We start from the raw sequence: 19,886 nt of genomic DNA on the forward strand, positions 1-19,886 counted from the left end.
GGTCACAGGGGGAACGTACAAAATCCGTACAGGCAGCATCCGTAGTCAGGATCGCACCTGGATCTTTGATGCAGTGAGGCCACCGTGCCTGTTTCATTTAACTCCAGTAAGTTTACTAAATGTGGATGATACTGTGAGGGGAAAAAAGAAGGGTTGTTTGAGGGAACAACTTGCAGCCACCCACTGTGGCGTGGTTCAGCTCACCTGATTGTGCTGTATCAGAGCCTGGATCGCGATCAGCAGCTTTGGGATCATGGGTCGCATCATGTTCTACAGAAGGAAGACAAGCAGCCTTGTCAAATCGCCCGAGGTCTAGCGCGGGCGGCCCACAGCAGGGCTGGGCAGTGACGGGCTGGCGAGGCACGTCCACTGGCACCTTCTGACGACGCTCATAAAACACAGGGGGCACGGGAGAGAGGGTTAGCAGCCAAGGTCAAGGGCAACAGGATTATGGCCAGAGGGGAGAGGGTTATGGGCAGAGGGGGAGGGTTATGGGCAGAGGGAGAGGGTTATGGGCAGAGGGAGTGGGTTATGGGCAGAGGGAGTGGGTTATGGGCAGAGGGAGAGGGTTATGGGCAGAGGGAGTGGGTTATGGGCAGAGGGAGTGGGTTATGGGCAGAGGGAGAGGGTTATGGGCAGAGGGAGAGGGTTATGGGCAGAGGGAGTGGGTTATGGGCAGAGGGGGAGTGGGTTATGGGCAGAGGGAGTGGGTTATGGGCAGAGGGAGAGGGTTATAGGCAGAGGGGGAGTGGGTTATGGGCAGAGGGAGTGGGTTATGGGCAGAGGGAGTGGGTTATGGGCAGAGGGAGTGGGTTATGGGCAGAGGGGGAGGGTTATGGGCAGAGGGAGAGGGTTATGGGCAGAGGGAGAGGGTTATGGGCAGAGGGGGAGGGTTATGGGCAGAGGGAGAGGGTTATGGGCAGAGGGAGTGGGTTATGGGCAGAGGGAGAGGGTTATGGGCAGAGGGAGAGGGTTATGGGCAGAGGGAGAGGGTTATGGGCAGAGGGAGTGGGTTATGGGCAGAGGGGGAGGGTTATGGGCAGAGGGGGAGGGTTATGGGCAGAGGGGGAGGGTTATGGGCAGAGGGGGAGGGTTATGGGCAGAGGGGGAGGGTTATGGGCAGAGGGAGTGGGTTATGGGCAGAGGGAGTGGGTTATGGGCAGAGGGGGTGGGTTATGGGCAGAGGGAGAGGGTTATGGGCAGAGGGGGAGGGTTATGGGCAGAGGGAGAGGGTTATGGGCAGAGGGAGAGGGTTATGGGCAGAGGGAGAGGGTTATGGGCAGAGAGAGAGGGTTATGGGTAGTGGGAGAGGGTTATGGGCAGAGGGGGAGGGTTATGGGCAGAGGGGGAGGGTTATGGGCAGAGGGAGGGGGAGGGTTATGGGCAGAGAGAGAGGGTTATGGGCAGAGGGAGTGGGTTATGGGTAGTGGGAGAGGGTTATGGGCAGAGGGAGTGGGTTATGGGCAGAGGGGGAGGGCTATGGGCAGAGGGAGTGGGTTATGGGCAGAGGGAGTGGGTTATGGGCAGAGGGGGTGGGTTATGGGCAGAGGGAGAGGGTTATGGGCAGAGGGGGAGGGTTATGGGCAGAGGGAGAGGGTTATGGGCAGAGGGAGAGGGTTATGGGCAGAGGGAGAGGGTTATGGGCAGAGGGAGAGGGTTATGGGCAGAGGGGGAGTGGGTTATGGGCAGAGGGAGTGGGTTATGGGCAGAGGGGGAGGGCTATGGGCAGAGGGAGTGGGTTATGGGCAGAGGGAGTGGGTTATGGGCAGAGGGGGTGGGTTATGGGCAGAGGGAGAGGGTTATGGGCAGAGGGGGAGGGTTATGGGCAGAGGGAGAGGGTTATGGGCAGAGGGAGAGGGTTATGGGCAGAGGGAGAGGGTTATGGGCAGAGAGAGAGGGTTATGGGTAGTGGGAGAGGGTTATGGGCAGAGGGGGAGGGTTATGGGCAGAGGGGGAGGGTTATGGGCAGAGGGAGGGGGAGGGTTATGGGCAGAGAGAGAGGGTTATGGGCAGAGGGAGTGGGTTATGGGTAGTGGGAGAGGGTTATGGGCAGAGGGAGTGGGTTATGGGCAGAGGGAGTGGGTTATGGGCAGAGGGAGGGGGAGGGTTATGGGTAGAGGGAGTGGGTTATGGGCAGAGGGGGAGGGTTATGGGCAGAGGGGGAGGGTTATGGGCAGAGGGAGGGGGAGGGTTATGGGCAGAGGGAGAGGGTTATGGGCAGAGGGGGTGGGTTATGGGCAGAGGGAGGGGGAGGGTTATGGGCAGAGAGAGAGGGTTATGGGCAGAGGGAGTGGGTTATGGGTAGTGGGAGAGGGTTATGGGCAGAGGGAGTGGGTTATGGGCAGAGGGAGTGGGTTATGGGCAGAGGGAGTGGGTTATGGGCAGAGGGAGTGGGTTATGGGCAGAGGGAGTGGGTTATGGGTAGAGGGAGAGGGTTATGGGCAGAGGGAGTGGGTTATGGGCAGAGGGGGAGGGTTATGGGCAGAGGGGGAGGGTTATGGGCAGAGGGAGAGGGTTATGGGCAGAGGGAGAGGGTTATGGGCAGAGGGAGGGGGAGGGTTATGGGCAGAGGGAGGGGGAGGGTTATGGGCAGAGGGAGGGGGAGGGTTATGGGCAGAGGGAGAGGGTTATGGGCAGAGGGAGAGGGTTATGGGCAGAGGGAGGGGGAGGGTTATGGGCAGAGGGAGGGGGAGGGTTATGGGCAGAGGGAGGGGGAGGGTTATGGGCAGAGGGAGTGGGTTATGGGTAGAGGGAGAGAGGGTTATGGGCAGAGGGGGAGAAGATTATCTACTGATAATTGTGGAGCGTCTGTGAGTGGAATTATGGAGTGGGTATAGGAGGACATATTGACTGACGGGGTGGATGACTATCTGTGAATGACAGAGGGCGCGGGCACACTGAATACTGGGCAGAGTGTCACGGCAGTGGGGGTGAGACCCCGGGCCACGGGTTCCCAGGTGTCCGCGCTGTTGCTTCACCCGTGCTCACCATCTCGTCAGTGCCCATGTAGGACACCACGGCAGTCAGCGTCTGGATGGTGTAGAAGACCACCAGAGGGTTGTCGTGATCCTCCAGAGTCTGGTGGAAGAGCCGCATCAGCTCGCGGAAGTGGCGCTTGAAGGACTCGGTGCTGATGTCCACCACGGTGCTGAGTAGCAGCATCCCCACCTGGAGAGAGGGCAGATGGTGTAGCCGTTACTGCCCGCTCCCCGCAGCGCCCGGCAATCGCTGGCACCAACGCCCACTGCCCGCTCACCGCAGTGCCCGGCAATCGCTGGCACCAACGCCCACTGCCCGCTCACAGTGCCCGGCAATCGCTGGCACCAACGCCCACTGCCCGCTCACCACAGTGCCCGGCAATCGCTGGCACCAACGCCCACTGCCCGCTCACCACAGCGCCCGGCAATCGCTGGCACCAACGCCCACTGCCCGCTCACCACAGCGCCCGGCAATCGCTGGCACCAACGCCCACTGCCCGCTCACCACAGCGCCCGGCAATCACTGGCACCTAAACCCACTGCCCGCTCACCACAATGCCCGGCAATCGCTGGCACCAACGCCCACTGCCCGCTCACCGCAGTGCCCGGCAATCACTGGCACCAACGCCCACTGCCCGCTCACCACAGTGCCCGGCAATCACTGGCACCAACGCCCACTGCCCGCTCACCGCAGTGCCCGGCAATCGCTGGCACCAACGCCCACTGCCCGCTCACCACAGTGCCCGGCAATCGCTGGCACCAACGCCCACTGCCCGCTCACCACAGCGCCCGGCAATCGCTGGCACCAACGCCCACTGCCCGCTCACCACAGCGCCCGGCAATCGCTGGCACCAACGCCCACTGCCCGCTCACCACAGCGCCCGGCAATCGCTGGCACCAACGCCCACTGCCCGCTCACCGCAGCGCCCGGCAATCACTGGCACCTAAACCCACTGCCCGCTCACAGTGCCCGGCAATCGCTGGCACCAACGCCCACTGCCCGCTCACCACAGTGCCCGGCAATCGCTGGCACCAACGCCCACTGCCCGCTCACCAGTGCCCGGCAATCACTGGCACCAACGCCCACTGCCCGCTCACCACAGTGCCCGGCAATCGCTGGCACCAACGCCCACTGCCCGCTCACCACAGTGCCCGGCAATCACTGGCACCTAAACCCACTGCTCGGCAATTGCTGGCACCAACACCAACCGCCCCATAACCATACGCTCGGCAATCGCTGGCACCACCACCAACCGCCCAGTAACCACACACCCTGCGATCACTGGCATCAGCGCCCATTGCCTGGTGACCAGTGTCCGGCCCATGGCTGGCACCAGCGCCCACTGTCTGGCAGTGTCCACATCCTGGCGGCCGCCACCGCCCAGCAGCATCCACCGTCCGGTGACCACAGCGCCCGACAACGCTGGCAACAACACCCACCGCCCACGACCACCCTGGCTCCGACCTCAGGGCTACTACTCCTGCTCCCCCCACCTTGCTGAACACATCGCCATGTTCATAAATTATACTAGCAGAATTAGGCCATTTGGCCCATCAAGTCTACCCCACTGTTCAATCATGACTGATCTATCTCTCCCCCCTAACCCCATTCTCTTGCCTTCTCCCCATAACCCCTGACACCCGCACTAATCAAGAGTCTATCTATCTCTACCTTAAAAATATCCACTGGCTTGGCCTCCACAGCCGTCTGCAGCAAAGAATTTCACAGATTCTCCACCCTCTGACTAATGACATTTCTCTTCATCTCCTTTCTAAAGGTTTTTGTGTCAATCTTCAGTTTAAACCAGCATCTGCAGTTCCTTCCTAGTCGTGACAGGTAGACACAGGTGAGGAAGGAGGGGGAGGATTGGCAGATGGGTGGAGTAGGTGACTGGAGGTGAAAAGGAGAGCCAGGAAGGCACACAAAATTGCTGGAGAAACTCAGCGGGTGCAGCAGCATCTATGGAGCGAAGGAAATAGGCGACGTTTCGGGCCGAAACCCTTCTTCAGACTGATGGGGGGTGGGGGGAGAAGGAAGGAAAAGGGGAGGAGGAGGAGCCCGAGGGCTGGCGGATGGGAGGGTGGGAGGAGACAGCTAGAGGGTTGAGGAAGGGGAGGAGACAGCAAGGACTAGCAAAATTGGGAGAATTCAATGTTAATGCCATCCGGACGCAAGGTCCCCAGACGGAATATGAGGTGCTGTTCCTCCAATATCCGCTGTTGCTCACTCTGGCAATGGAGGAGACCCAGGACGGAGAGGTCTGAATGGGAATGGGAGGGGGAGTTGAAGTGCTGAGCCACCGGGAGGTCAGGTTGGTTATTGCGGACTGAGCGGAGGTGTTCGGCGAAACGATCGCCCAACCTCCGCTTAGTCTCCCCGATGTAAATCAGCTGACATCTAGAGCAGCGGATGCAGTAGATGAGGTTGGAGGAGATACAGGTGAATCTTTGTCGCACCTGGAACGACTGCTTGGGTCCTTGAATGGAGTCGAGGGGGGAGGTGAAGGGACAGGTGTTGCATTTCTTGCGGTTGCAACGGAAAGTGCCCGGGGAGGGGGTGGTGCGGGAGGGAAGGGAAGAATTGACGAGGGAGTTGCGGAGGGAGCGGTCTTTGCGGAAGGCAGACATGGGGGGAGATGGGAAGGTGTGGCGAGTGGTGGGGTCACGTTGGAGGTGGCGGAAATGGCGGAGGATTATGTGTTGTATTTGCCGGCTGGTGGGGTGAAAGGTGAGGACCAGAGGGACTCTGCCCTTGTTGCGAGTGCGGGGATGGGGAGAGAGAGCAGTGTTACGGGGTATGGATGAGACCCTGGTGTGAGCCTCATCTATGGTGGCGGAGGGGAATCCCCGTTCCCTGAAGGACGAGGACATTTCCGATGCCCCGGTATGGAATGTCTCATCCTGGGAACAGATGCGGCGTATGCGGAGGAATTGGGAGTAGGGGATGGAGTCTTTACAGGGGGCAGGGTGGGAAGACGTGTAGTCCAGATAGCCATGTGAGTCAGTGGGTTTGTAATGTATGTCGGTCAGGAGTCTGTCCCCTGCGATGGAGATGGTGAGGTCAAGGAATGGTAGGGAAGTGTCGGAAATCGTCCAGGTGTATTGGAGTGCCGGATGGAAGTTGGTGGTGAAGTGGATTAAGTCAGTCAGTTGTGTGTAGGTGCAGGAGGTGGCCCCAAAGCAGTCGTCAATGTAACGGAGGTAGAGGTCGGGGATGGGGCCCTGGTACGTCTCGAACAAGGATTGTTCAACGTACCCGACAAAGAGGCAGGCGTAGCTGGGGCCCATGCGTGTGCCCATAGCTACGCCTTGTGTTTGGAGGAAATGGGAGGAGTCAAATGTAAAGTTGTTGAGGGTGAGGACCAACTCCGCTAAGCGGAGGAGAGTGTCAGTGGCTGGGTATAGGTTGCTCCTCTGGTCGAGGAAGAACCGGAGGGCTCCGAGGCCATCCTGGTGGGGGATGGAGGTGTAGAGTGACCGGACATCCATGGTGAAGATGAGGGGGTGAGGGCCCAGAGAGTGGAATGCGTGGAGGCGGCGGAGAGTGTCTGAGGTGTCTAGAACATAGGTGGGGAGGGATTTGACCAAGGGGGATAGGATGGAGTCAAGGTATGTGGAGATGAGTTCGGTGGGGCACGAACAAGCAGAGACAATGGGTCTGCCGGGAGAGCCGGGTTTGTGGATTTTGGGGAGAAGGTAAAAACGGGCCGTGCGGGGCTGGGGAACGATGAGGTTGGAAGCTTGGTCGGGCAGGGCATGGGAATTGATGAAGTCGGTGATGGTGCTAGAAATAGTGGCCTGGTGCTCGTCAGTGGGGTCATGGTCCAAGGGTAAGTAGGAGGAGGTGTCCGAGAGTTGGCGCGTGGCCTCAGCTTTGTAGAGATCGACGCGCCAGACTACCACGGCCCCTCCCTTGTCGGCTGGTTTGATGACCCAATCTGGGTTTTTGCGGAGTGATTCAATGGCAGTGCGTTCAGAGGGGGAAAGATTAGAGTGAGACAGGGGAGTGGAGAAGTTGAGGCGGTTGACGTCGCGGCGGCAGTTCTGGATAAAGAGTTCCAGAGCCGGGACTTTACGAGAGGGGTTATACGAGGAGGGGGTGCGTTGGAGACGGGAAAAAGGGTCATCATTGGGGGGCGAGGACTCCTTCCCATGGAAGTGCGGAGAGCCAGGGTTGGCGCTGGAGGCAGATACGATAGTGGTGTTCATGAGGTCTCCTTTTAATCTGTGGCTGTGACCTCTGGTCTTAGAATCTCCCACCAGTGGAAACATCCTCTCCACATCCAATCTATCCAGGCCTTTCACTAATTAGTACATTTCAATGAGGTCCCTCCTTCTAATCTCCAGCGAGTGCAGGCCCAGTGCCGTCAAACGCTCATCATATGTTAACTCGGTCATCCCCAAGATCATTCTGGTAAACCTCCTCTGGACTGTATCCAAAGGCAGCTCATCCTTCCTCAAAACTGCCACAAGAAGACCAACTCTCATCTACCTGCACGTGATCCATTTCCCTCCATTCCCTGCATATCCACATGCCTGTTTTCTTGAACACCACTATCGTATCACCTCCAGCCACCTACTGCACCCATCTGCCAATCATCCCCCTCCTTCCTCACCTGTATCTACTTGTCAAGTCTAGGAAGGAACTGCAGACACTGGTTTAAACCGAAGATAGACACAAAATGCTGGAGTAACTCAGCGGGACGGGCAGCGTCTCTGGAGGGGAGGAACGGGTGACGGTTTCGGGTCAGCACTCAGCTGTTTGTCCTGCTGTTACTCCAGTATTTTGCATTGATCTACCTGTCACGTGCCAGGCTTTGCCCCATCCCCACCTCTCTTTTCCAGCTTGCCCCCCCCCCCCCCCCCCCCCCCCCCCCCCACTGCAATCAGTTTGAAGAAGGCTCGTGACCCAAAATGTCACCTCTGTCTGAACCCTCCATGGATGCTGCTTGATCCGCTGAGCCAGTCTACAGAATGTACCTGAAACATTATCTATCCGTACTCCCCATAAATGCTGCCTGGCCCACTGAGTTCCTCCAGCACTTTTTGAGTTTTGTTTCCAACATGTAAAGGTGGGATAAGATACCAACCAGCGTGAACGGGTCATCAATGGTCAATAGACAATTGGTGTAGGAGTACGCCATTCGGCCCTTCGAGCCAGCACCGCCATTCAACGTGATCATGGCTGATCATCCCCAATCAGTACCCCGTTCCTGCCTTCTCCCCATATCCCCTGACTCTGCTATCTTTAAGAGCCCCATCTAGCTCTCTCTTGAAAGTATCCAGAGAACCGGCCTCCACCGCCCTCTGAGGTAGAGAATTCCACAGACTCACAACTCTCTGTGAGAAAAAGTGTTTCCTCGTCTCCGTTCTAAATGGCCGACCCCTTATCCTTAAGGGGTCGGTGTGTACTCGGTGGGCCCAAGGGCCTTGGTTCTATGTTGTATCTTTAGTTTAGTTTGGAGATACAGCATGGAAACAGGCCCATCGGCCCACCATGCCGACCATCAATCACCCGCTGACCTTAGTTCTATGTTCTCTCAATTTCTCATCCACCCTACACACTAGGGGGCAATTTACAGAGGGCCAATCAACCTACAAACCTGCACGTCTTTGGAATGTGGGATAAAACCGATGTACCCGGAGGAAATCCATGCGGTCACAGGGAGAACGTGCAAACTCCACACTGCCAGCACCTGAGGCAGCAGCTCTACAAGCTGCACCACTGTGCCACTTTAGTTACACAATGTTTGAGACAAAGACCCATCATTGATTTATTTGCCTCTGTACTCCACAATTTGAGATTTGTAATAGAAAAAAATCACATGTGGTTAAAGTGCACATTGTCAGATTTTAATCAAAAATGTATAAAAATAGAGTTTAATAAAATCTGACAATGTGCACTTTAACCACATGTGATTTTTTTAATTACAAATCTCAAATTGTGGAGTACAGAGGCAAATAAATCAATGACGGGTCTTTGTCCCAAACATTATGGAGGGCACTGTAATTACTTGAATTATGTTCCCCAGTTAAACAATGAACATAGAACAGTACAGCACAGGAGCAGGCCCTTCGGCCCACAATTTTTGTGTTGAACATGCTGCCTAGCTGAACTAATCTCATCCGCCTGCAAGTGATCCTTGCGCTGCCTGTCTAAAAGCTTCTTAAACGGCACTATTATATCTGCCTCCACCGCCACTCCTGGCAATGTGTTCCAGGCCCCCACCACCCTCGGCCTGCACGTGATCCAAGCCAATGTATAGCTTTAAGAAAGAACTGCAGATGCTGGAAAAATCAAAGGTAGACAAAAATGCTGGAGAAACTCAGGGGCAGCATCTATGGAGCAAAGGAATAGGTGACGTTTCGGGTCGAGACCCTTCTTCAGATTGATTTGAGGGTGGGGGGTAGAAGAAAGGAAGAGGCGGAGACAGTAGGCTGTGGGAGAGCTGGGAAGGGGAGGGGAAGGAGGCGAAAGCAAGGACTACCTGAAATTGGAGAAGTCAATGTTCATACCGCTGGGGTGTAAACTGCCCAAGCAATATATGAGATGCTGCTCCTCCAATTTGCTGTGGCACTCACTCTGGCCATGGAAGAAGCCCAGAACAGAAAGGTCGGATTGGGAATGGGAGAGGGATTTGAAGTGTTGGGCCACCGGGAGATCAGGTTTGTTAGTGCGAACCGAGCGAAGGTTGGTTAGTGTGACACCCCCACATCAGTCTGAAGAAGGGTCTCGACCCGAAACATCACCTATTCCTTCGCTCCATAGATGCTGCCTCACCCGCTGAGTTTCTCCAGCATTTTTGTCTACCAATGTATATCTTTGGAGTGTTTCACACCTAGCTTTGCCTGGAGCTCATCATTTAACCGGCTGCACCCACGTCAGCACGCTTGTTATCTTACATCGCCACCACTCGCCCGCCCGCCCGCGCCCACCACACCCACCTGTCTCTCCCCCGGAACGCTGCTCTTCGTCCACTGGGTTATAAACTGAAGTAGCTGGGGCCATTTCTCTGGCGTTTCGTGTTTGACGATGATGGCAGCCAGCTGGGCTACAGAATGCCGCACCTTGTGCCTGTGAACGGGGAGAGAAAGAAGATGAGAACGGCCCGCCAGGATCTGGCGTGGACACTGCCGCTCGCCAACCATCCCAGAGCAGTTTCCCATATTCACGTCTGGATCAGACACTCGCACAGCGCAAAGGTACAGAGGGAGCAAACTAAGCCCCAGGCATGCTGAGCACAGGAACAGGCCCTTCGGCCCACAATGTCCCTGCTGAACATCTCCTCTGCCTGCACATGATCCATATCCCTCCGTATCCATGTGCCTGTCTAAAAAAGCACTTTAAACACTATGTTAAAGAAGGAACTGCAGATGCTGGAAATCGAAGTTAGACAAAAATGCTGGAGAAACTCAGCGGGCGAGGCAGCATTTATGGAGTGAAGGAAATAGGCCCGAAACGTCGCCTATTCCCTTCGCTCCATGGATGCTGCCTCACCCGCTGAGTTTCCCCAGCATTTTTGTCTACCTTTAAACACCACTAATGTTTCTGCCACCACCACCACCCCCTGCAGCATGTTCCACTCTCTGTGTAATAAAAACCTTCACCCTCAGGTTGAAGTTAAACCTGTGCCCTTTGTTGTCTTTGACATTTCCATCCTGGGGACAAAGATTCTGACTGTCTACCCTATCTATGCCTCACATTATTTTGTACTGTTCTTTCAGGTCTCCCCTCAACCTCTGACGCTCCAGAGAAAACAATCCGAATTTGTCGAACCTCTCCTTGTAGCTATGTCATTCTTCTGCACCCTCTCCAAAGCCTCCACATCCTTCCCTGTAATGGGGCAGCCAGAACTGCATGCAATACTCCAAATGCCGCCCGACCAAAATTCTAGGAAGCTGCAACATGAGTTGCTGACTCTTATATTCAGGATAAAAGTTCCCGACTCATATATTCAATGCCCCGACCTATTGCGTCAGGAAGGCTGGAAGTAACTTCACCCTGGTCATTCCCTTTTCTCTTTTCCAGAGTCGGGAGGCCCAGACTTAAGACCAGCTTCTTCCCCACTGCAATCCCACTCCTGAACAAATCACCTCTTTCAACACCAACTTCCTGGAGAAGCTGCCAGTCGGTCTGGTGACTCTTGCTCTTCACTGTTTAAGAAGGAACTGCAGATGCTGGAAAAATCGAAGGTAGACAAAAATGCTGGAGAAACTCAGTGGGTGAGGCAGCATCTATGGAGCGAAGGAATAGGTGACGATTCGGGTCGAGACACTTCTTCAGACTACTTGGTTCAGCTTCTTGACAGAAATCCATTTCGACTTTAGAGATCCAGCACGGACATAGGCCTAACCATTCAACGAGTCTGTGCCGACCAGCGATCACCCCATACACTAACACACCCTACATACTGGGAACAATGTTCTTTTACAATTTTACCGAAGCCAATTAACTTACAAACCTACATCTATGGAGCGACGGAATAGGTGACGTTTCGGGTCTCGACCCGAAACGTCACCTATTCCGTCGCTCCATAGATGCTGCCTCACCCGCTGAGTTTCTCCAGCATTTCTGTCCACCTTGCCCTTCACTGATTCAGATTCAGATTCAGATTCAATTTTAATTGTCATTGTCAGTGTACAGTACAGAGACAACGAAATGCATTTCAGATTGCAACACAATCTTTGCATCATGTTGCACCTACCATTACGCGTATACCGCTCACTCAAATAAACTAACCTAAAACTAGACTTCCCGATCAGAACTGGTCTGGGTCCATTAAAACGGCACTTACCCTGCTACACTAAAGCCACATTGGCAACTTCAACATCCCTGTCCATATTAATTCAAAACCCTGACATCGCTGTTCTGTAGATGGTAGATTTTACAGAACAGTGGGGCTCTGGGTTTTCTCCAGACGCTGCCTGTCCCGCTGAGTTACTCCAGCATTTTGTGTCTATCTTTGGCACAAACCAGCATCTGCAGTTCCTTCCTGCACTAGACTGTTCTATGAACGTGTTGAAGCAACAACCACTTTATGGTGCACACAAATCTATTACTGGCACCGTGGGCGGTGGCAGGGGTGGGAAATGCCTTTCTGCAAGTTGCCACCCTTGTCACCCAGAGGTGCGATATAGCGGGAGCTGCCAGCTCCCATTCTCACTGCTCCCTCGCCACCACTATCCACACTTCCCAATGGGCAGCAGTCTCCAGCCTCAAATCCCTGAATGTACCACTAGGGCACTCCGCACGATGGCAGCCTCGCCAACAGTCAGTCTGTCTGTCTTTTTGTCTTTTATTTGTTATTTTTAGTGTGTTTTAAAAGTTTGTGTTGATGTTCTCTGGTTTGTTTTATGTGGTGGGTGGGGGAGGGAGTCGGGGGAAACATTTTTTCAGTCTTTCCGGATCGTATCTCCGGTCGCTCTGCGGCCTAACATCGTGGAGCTGGAGGCCTTGCTCGGGACTGACCTTGAGCCCCACCGCGGGGACGTGGACTTACCATCGGAGCCTGCGATCCCTTGCCTGGGATCGACGCTCCAACCACAGTCTACGGATTTCACTATCGAGGAGCTGGCAGTCTCGGGTAGAGACCGATGTCGGGAAGCTCCAACGATGCAGAAGGTTCGACTAGCCCCGACCCGGGGTCCGATCGCCTGGCGCGGGGATCCCCCCCCCCGATGCAGGAGCTTGATTGCCCTGATGCAGAGGGCCAGACCATTGGGCTACAGGAGCCAAGATCGTCCCGCCAACGGAAGGCTCGAGGAGAACAAAGAAGGGAAGAGATTGAAGTTTTTCCCCGCCTTCTATCAAGTGAGCAATATGGAGGAGTCACTGTGGTGGATGTTTATGTTAAGATGTATTTTGTGTATCTTGTTGCTTTTTATTGGTATGACAGTACGGCAAATCAAATTCCTCGTACGTTGCAAAACATACTTGGCTAATAAAGTATGATTATGATGCAGGTCTGACACTTACTCATGTTCCTGCTGGAGAGACTGCAAAACCACTGGCTTTAAACTGGAGGGAAAGCAAAAACACAGAATTGTTAGAACCTACATTGAGGATTCAATAACAGAGTAAATGTACCCTATTGCATATACCCGGGGCGGGGACCGTGCGCATATAATACAGCTAAACTCCCTCCACCCTGTCACACACAGAGTGAAACCCCCCCCACACCCCCAGGGACAGGGTCAGGCACACACACACTCCTGGGGTCAGACACACAAACTCCCTGGGTCAGACACACCCAGAGTGAAGCTCCCTACGCATCTTCCTATCACACACACACACACACACACTCCTGGGTTCAAAAGTCAATTTTATTCGTTACATACACCCAAAGGTGCAGTGAAATGAATTTGCCAGCAGCGATACACTTAAAAAAGAACACACAATACACAATAAGATTTAACACAAACATCCACCACTGCATTCTTCATTGTGGTGGAAGGCACAAAGTTCAGTCAGTCCTCCTCCTTGTTCACCCGTGGTCAGGGCCATAAACACACACTCCTGGGGTCACAGACACACACAGGGTGAAACTCCCTACGCATCGTCCCATCACACACACACACACTCCTGGGGTCAGACACACACTGAGTGAAACTCCCCTATGCACCATCCCATCACACAGACACACACTCCTGGGGTCAGACAGAAAATATAGCTCCCTCCATACCGTTAACAAACAAGGTGGAGGCCTTTGCCGGCTCGACTTTGGGCTGGGTGTGACTTTGGGTGTATGAGGGTGCAATAAGCAGACCCGTCCCTTCCTCTAGAACCCACAGAGGGAAGAGGCCGTGATGCCCTCCGTGAGAAACCATCCCTTCTTACTAGGAGGAAATTGAAAAGATCAATCACATACTTCTCTTTCAGTTCAACGGAGAGTTTCTTCCAGTGTTTGGCCACTCTTCTCCTCACGAGCACTGCTGCAAACTGACGTATCTAAAGCAGGTGGGGGGGAAGAAAAGGGTGAGCTGCCGATAGCTGGAGCAGGAAGTGAAGCGAGAGGCACCCGGAGACAAAGCAGTGTAGGGGTGAAACAGCTTCCACCAGTGGAGGGCAGCCGGGTGCCTGCCACCGAGCCTGGAAACGCCTCGACATTCCCACAGCACCAACACAACCCACTCAAAAACACCGTCCTTAAACTCACCGGGAAAGGAAAGGGTGGTGGGGGAAGGTGGAGAAAGCTGTGGGGGTGAAAGAGAGAGAGAGAGAGTGCAGAGGAAGAGAGAGGGGGAGGGAGAGAGGGGATGAAGAGAGGGGGGAAAGGAGGGGAGGGAAAGGGAGAGAGAGAGAGAAAAAGAAAGAGGGGAAATAGAGAGAGATCCAATTAATCCCAGCACTCTTTATTTCTCTTTCCTGCATGAATTTGCTTCGGCAACTCTTCCACGCGGCTTTTCAAATGAATAGTTTTACTGAAAATGTATCAGGTTTCCCCTTATTTTATTTCTCAACCTCTGCCCCCCCTCCCCTGCCCCCCCGCCCCTCACCCTCCTGCCGCTGGAAGCAGCAGCTTGTACTAACTCTGTCTGATGGAAGTGTGAAGCCCGTTCCTTACCTGAGGGTTTGGTGCACTTGCGAGGATTGTGCAGAGAGCAGGGACCACTGACGGGTCCTTAAACGCCTCCTTCAACTGAGCTGTGGCCTGTGGGCAGGAAGAGCAGTAAGTTACACACTCCACAGCGCACTGAGCCCTGCCACCATTCCCACTCCACACCCTCCCCAAAGCACAGTACAGCACAGGAGCAGGCCCTTCGGCCCACAATGTCCATGCCGAACATAATGTTAGGTTAATAGAATCTCTTCTGCCTAAACTTGATTCACCACCCTCTGGCTGAAGAAACTCCCTCTCATCTCCTTTCTAAAGCTACAGTGCCCTCCATAATGTTTGGGACACATGGCTTTGCAGGTGTCTGTAATTGCTCAGGTGTGTTTAATTGCCTCCTTCATGCAGGCATAAGAGAGCTCTCAGCACCTCATCTTTCCTCCAGTCTTTCCATCACATTTGGAAAATGTTATTGCTGTTTATCAATATGAGCACCAAAGTTGTGCCAATGAAAGTCAATTATGAGAAATGGAATAAAACTGTTAGGGACATCAGCCAAACCTTAGGCTTACCAAAATCAACTGTTTGGAACATCATTAAGAAGAAAGGGAGCACCGGTGAGCTTACTAATCGCAAAAGGACTGGCAGGCCAAGGAAGACCTCCACAGCTGATGACAGAAGAATTCTCTCTATAATAAAGAAAAATCCCCAAACACCTGTTCAACATCAGAAACAATAGACAATAGGTGCAGGAGTAGGCCATTCGGCCCTTCAAGCCAGCACCGCCATTCATTGTGACCATGGCTGATCATCTCCAATCAGTACCCCGTTCCTGCCTTCTCCCCATATCTCCTAACTCTGCTATCTTCAAGAGCCCAATCTAGCTCTCTCTTGAAAGTGTCCAGAAAACCGGCCTCCACCGCCCTCTGAGGCAGAGAATTCCACAGACTCACAACTCTCTGGGTGAAAATCCTGTTACTGCAATCCAAATGTGTCGCTATTTCATCTTTTATAATTGATTCCAGCATCTTCCCCACCACCGATGTCAGGCTAACTAGTCTCTAATTTTCTCTCTCCCGCCTTTCTCAAAAAGTAGGATAAATACTCTTCAGGTGTGGATTTGTCAATGACCACTGCCTGCAGAAGACTTCATGAACAGAAATACAGAGGCTACACTGCAAGATGCAAACCACTGGTTAGCCGCAAAAATAGGATGGCCGGGCTACAGTTTGCCAAGAAGTACTTAAAAGAGCAACCACAGTTCTGGAAAAAGGTCTTGCGGACGATGAGACGAAGATTAACATATCAGAGTGATGGTAAGAGCAAAGTATGGAGGAGAGAAGGAACTGCCTAAGATCCAAAGCATACCGCCTCATCTGTGAAACACGTTGGTGGGTGTGTTATGGCCTGGGGATGTATGGCTGCTGAACTCACATCTTCATTGATGATACAACTGCTGGTGGCAGTAGCTTAATGAATTCTGAAGTGTATAGACACATCCTATCTGCTCAAGTTCAAACAAATGTCTCAAAACTCATTGGCCGGTGGTTCATTTCACAGCAAGACAATGATCCCAAACATACTGCTGAAGCAACAAAGGAGTTTTTCAAAGCTAAAAAATGGTCGATTCTTGAGTGGCCAAGTCCATCACCCTATCTGAACCCAATTGAGCATGCCTTTTATATGCTAGAGAGAAAACTGAAGGCGAGTAGCCCCCAAAACAAGCATTAACTAAAGATGCAATACAGGCTGCAATACAAGCCTGGCAGAGCATCACCAGAGAAGACACCCAGCAACTGGTGATGTCCATGAATCACAGACTTCAAGCAGTCATTGCACGCAAAGGATATGCAACAAAATATTAAACATGACTACTTTCATTTGCATGACATTGCTGTGTCTCAAAATTATGGTGTCCTGAAATGGGGGGACTCTGTATAAACACTGCTGTGATTTCTACATGGTGAAACCAAAATGTATAAAAATGGCCTTTATTAAAATCTGACAACGTGTACTTTAACCACATGTGCTTTTTTTCTATTACAAATCTCAAATTGTAGAGTACTGGGGCAAATAAATAAATGATGGGTCTTTGTCCCAAACATTATGGACGGCATGTCCTTTAATTGAGGCTGTGCCCTCTGGTCCTAGTCTCTCCCAATAAAGTACATCCTTTTATTCTGATGCTATGGCCTCTGGTCCAAGACTCTCCCACAAGTGTAAACGTCATCTATATATCCACTCTATCCAGGCCTTTCACCATTCGGTCATTTTCAATGAGGTCACCCCCTCATCCTTCTAAACTCCAGCGAGTACAGGCCCAGTGCCATCAAACGCTCATCATAAGTTAAGCGGAGCGGCTGGGCTTGTACACTCTGGAATTTAGAAGGATGAGAGGGTATCTTATTGAGACATATAAGATTATTAAAGGTTTGGACACGCTAGAGGCAGGAAACATGTTCCCGATGTTCGGGGAGTCCAGAACCAGGGGCCACAGTTTAAGAATAAGGAGTAAGGCATTTAGAACGGAGACGAGGAAACACTTTTTCTCACAGGGAGTTGTGAGTCTGTGGAATTCTCTGCCTCAGAGGGCGGTGGTGGCCGGTTCTCTGGCTACTTTCAAGATAGAGCTAGATTGGGCTCTTAAACAAAGCGGAGTCAGGGGATATGGGGAGAAGGCAGGAACGGGGTACTGATTGGGGATGATCAGCCATGATCACATTGAATGGCGGCGCTGGCTCGAAAGACCGAATGGCCTACTCCTGTACCAATTGTCTATTAATCAGCCCTATCTGTGCACCCTGCAGGGCCTCACTGAGATGAAATAGTCAGCGTGGTTGCATTCTCCAGACGAGGGGGAATGATTTACTATGGAGTCGGGTTCAAGAGATTTACAAGGATAAAGATGATGGTTAGAGGATAGACAGTGTAATGGTGTGTTTAAACAGCGTGATGCGATCTCGCTGACAGGTACGGGCATGAAAGGGAAACACCAAGGGCTGATTGAATCCTGAGGCTGTGGATTCCGGGTACACGGGGCCATCCTGGGCAGTGCCCAGGAGATTGGGCATCGTTCCTCAAAGGGGCCGAACCTTTGAAATTCTGTCCTTCATGCAGAGCTGAGAACTGATTTTCTATCGGCACTGGTTCATTATTGTCACGTGCACCGAGATACAGTGAGAAACTTTGTTTTGTGTGTTACTCAGGCAGATCGTACCATAGGTAAGTAGAACAGGTAAAGAGGAAATAAACAAGGTGTAGGCACTGCCCGTTTCTGGCCTGCCCCATCCTCAGATCCCTGCTCCCTCCCGCCCCCCTCGACCACATTATCCAAGCCACGTCCCCTCATTATCCTAGCCACACACCCATCGGCCAGCCCCCACCTCTTTTAGCATATACCCTCCCCCCCTCATAAGCCTAGCCACTCTCCTCATTGTCCAGGCCCCTCCCTATGACCCCGTCCCCAGTGTACAGACCCCACCCTCATTGTCAAGGCCACGCCCACATTGTCCAGGCCCCGCCCCCTCGTTGTCCAGGCACTGTCCCCAGTGTCCAGCCCCTTCATTGAAACATTGAAAATAGGTGCAGGAGTAGGCCATTCGGCCCTTCGAGCCTGCACCGCCATTCAATATGATCATGGCTGATCATCCAACTCGGTATCCTGTGCCTGCCTTCTCTCCATACCCCCTGATCCCTTTAGCCACAAGGGCCACATCTAACTCTCTCTTAAATATAGCCAATGAACAGTGGCCTCAACTACATTCTGTGGCAGAGTTCCACAGATTTACCACTCTGAGTGAGACCCTCACCCCGCCCCCATTGTCCAGGCCCCTCCCCCATTGTCAAGACCACGCCCCCATTGTACAGGCCTCGCCCCCATTGTACAGGCCCCTTACCCATTGTCCAGGCCCCTCCCCCATTGTCCAGGCCTCGCCCCCATTGTCCCGGCCCCGCCCCCATTGTCCAGGCCCCGCCCCCGCAGAGCGCGGTGTGTTTGAAGGGCCGCGAGGCGCCGCTGGCGGTTGGTCCTCAGCGCTCGAGCCCCCTCCTCCCCCCCCGGCCCCCACTCACCTGCTGGATCAGCGCCGTGTCGGGCTCCAGCAGGTTGTTGAGGATCTTCTCCAGGAAGTCGGCCATCGCCGCCCCTCTCTCTCGCTCTGTCTCTCTCTCTCTCTGTCTCTCTCTCTCTCTCTCTCTCTCCCGCCGGTGCCCGTAGCCGCGCAGCCTCTCCTGCCGGCAACGTGCTTCCGACTGGCGGCCGCAGCCCCCCCCCTCCCCCTCAGCGCCGGCTCTGTCTGTCTGACGTGAGGCAGCGTGGAGGCGGCGCGGCGACCGGGGTGGATGCAGCGCCACTAGCGGCCGGGAGGTCCAGCAACGCCTGGCGACTACAGTGCCACTAGCGGGCGGGAGGTCCAACAACGGGGGCGGCTGCAGCGCCACTACAGGCCGGGAGGTCCTGCAACGGCTGTCTAACGGGGTCGGCTGCAGCGCCACTAGCGGCCGGGAGGTCCAGCAACGCCTGGCGACCGGGGGCAGCTGCAGCGCCACTACAGGCCGGGAGGTCCAGCAGCGCCACCAGCGAAACCCTTCTTCAGACTGGTGGGGGGGAGAAGGAAGGAAAAAGGGAGGAGGAGGAGCCCGAGGGCGGGGGGATGGGAGGAGATCGCTCGAGGGTTAAGGAAGGGGAGGAGACAGCAAGGGCTAGCAAAACTGGGAGAATTCAACGTTCATGCCATCCGGATGCAAGCAACCCAGGCGGAATATGAGGTGCTGTTCCTCCAATTTCCGCTGTTGCTCACTCTGGCAATGGAGGAGACCCAGGACAGAGAGGTCGGATTGGGAATTGGAGGGGGAGTTGAAGTGCTGAGCCACCGGGAGGTCAGGTAGGTTATTGCGGACTGAGCGGAGGTGTTCGGCGAAACGATCGTCCAACCTCCGCTTAGTCTCCCCGATGTAAATCAGCTGACATCTAGAGCAGCGGATGCAGTAGATGAGGTTGGAGGAGATACAGGTGAACCTTTGTCGCACCTGGAACGACTGCTTGGGTCCTTGAATGGAGTCGAGGGGGGAGGTGAAGGGACAGGTGTTGCATTTCTTGCGGTTGCAACGGAAAGTGCCCGGGGAGGGGGTGGTACGGGAGGGAAGGGAAGAATTGACAAGGGAGTTGCGGAGGGAGCGGTCTTTGCGGAAGGCAGACAGGGGGAGATGGGAAGATGTGGCGAGTGGTGGGGTCACGTTGGAGGTGGCGGAAATGGCGGAGGATTATTTGTTGTATTTGCCGGCTGGTGGGGTGAAAGGTGAGGACTAGGGGGACTCTGCCCTTGCGAGTGCGGGGATGGGGAGAGAGAGCAGTGTT

The 19,886-nt window shown here is 54.1% G+C and overlaps 1 protein-coding gene across 1 annotated transcript in view; it reads right to left on the reverse strand.

Moving 5' to 3' along the window:
• Positions 1–18,844, reverse strand: part of ipo4 (importin 4) — a gene marked incomplete at its 3' end in the record, with an annotated part of 40,703 nt that extends 21,859 nt beyond the window's left edge. Inside the window, exons 1-7 of the mRNA XM_033016687.1 lie at positions 18,602–18,844; positions 14,543–14,629; positions 13,847–13,926; positions 12,955–12,996; positions 9,924–10,053; positions 2,989–3,168; positions 205–270 (exon numbers count right to left, since the gene is read on the reverse strand). Coding sequence (XP_032872578.1) covers positions 205–270; positions 2,989–3,168; positions 9,924–10,053; positions 12,955–12,996; positions 13,847–13,926; positions 14,543–14,629; positions 18,602–18,667 — 651 coding nt within the window. The remainder of the gene's footprint in view (positions 1–204; positions 271–2,988; positions 3,169–9,923; positions 10,054–12,954; positions 12,997–13,846; positions 13,927–14,542; positions 14,630–18,601) is intronic.
• Between the last annotated feature and the right edge of the window lie 1,042 nt (positions 18,845–19,886).

The sequence above is a fragment of the Amblyraja radiata genome, unplaced genomic scaffold (assembly GCF_010909765.2).
Source record: "Amblyraja radiata isolate CabotCenter1 unplaced genomic scaffold, sAmbRad1.1.pri scaffold_417_ctg1, whole genome shotgun sequence".
NCBI classification, from domain to species: domain Eukaryota; kingdom Metazoa; phylum Chordata; class Chondrichthyes; order Rajiformes; family Rajidae; genus Amblyraja; species Amblyraja radiata.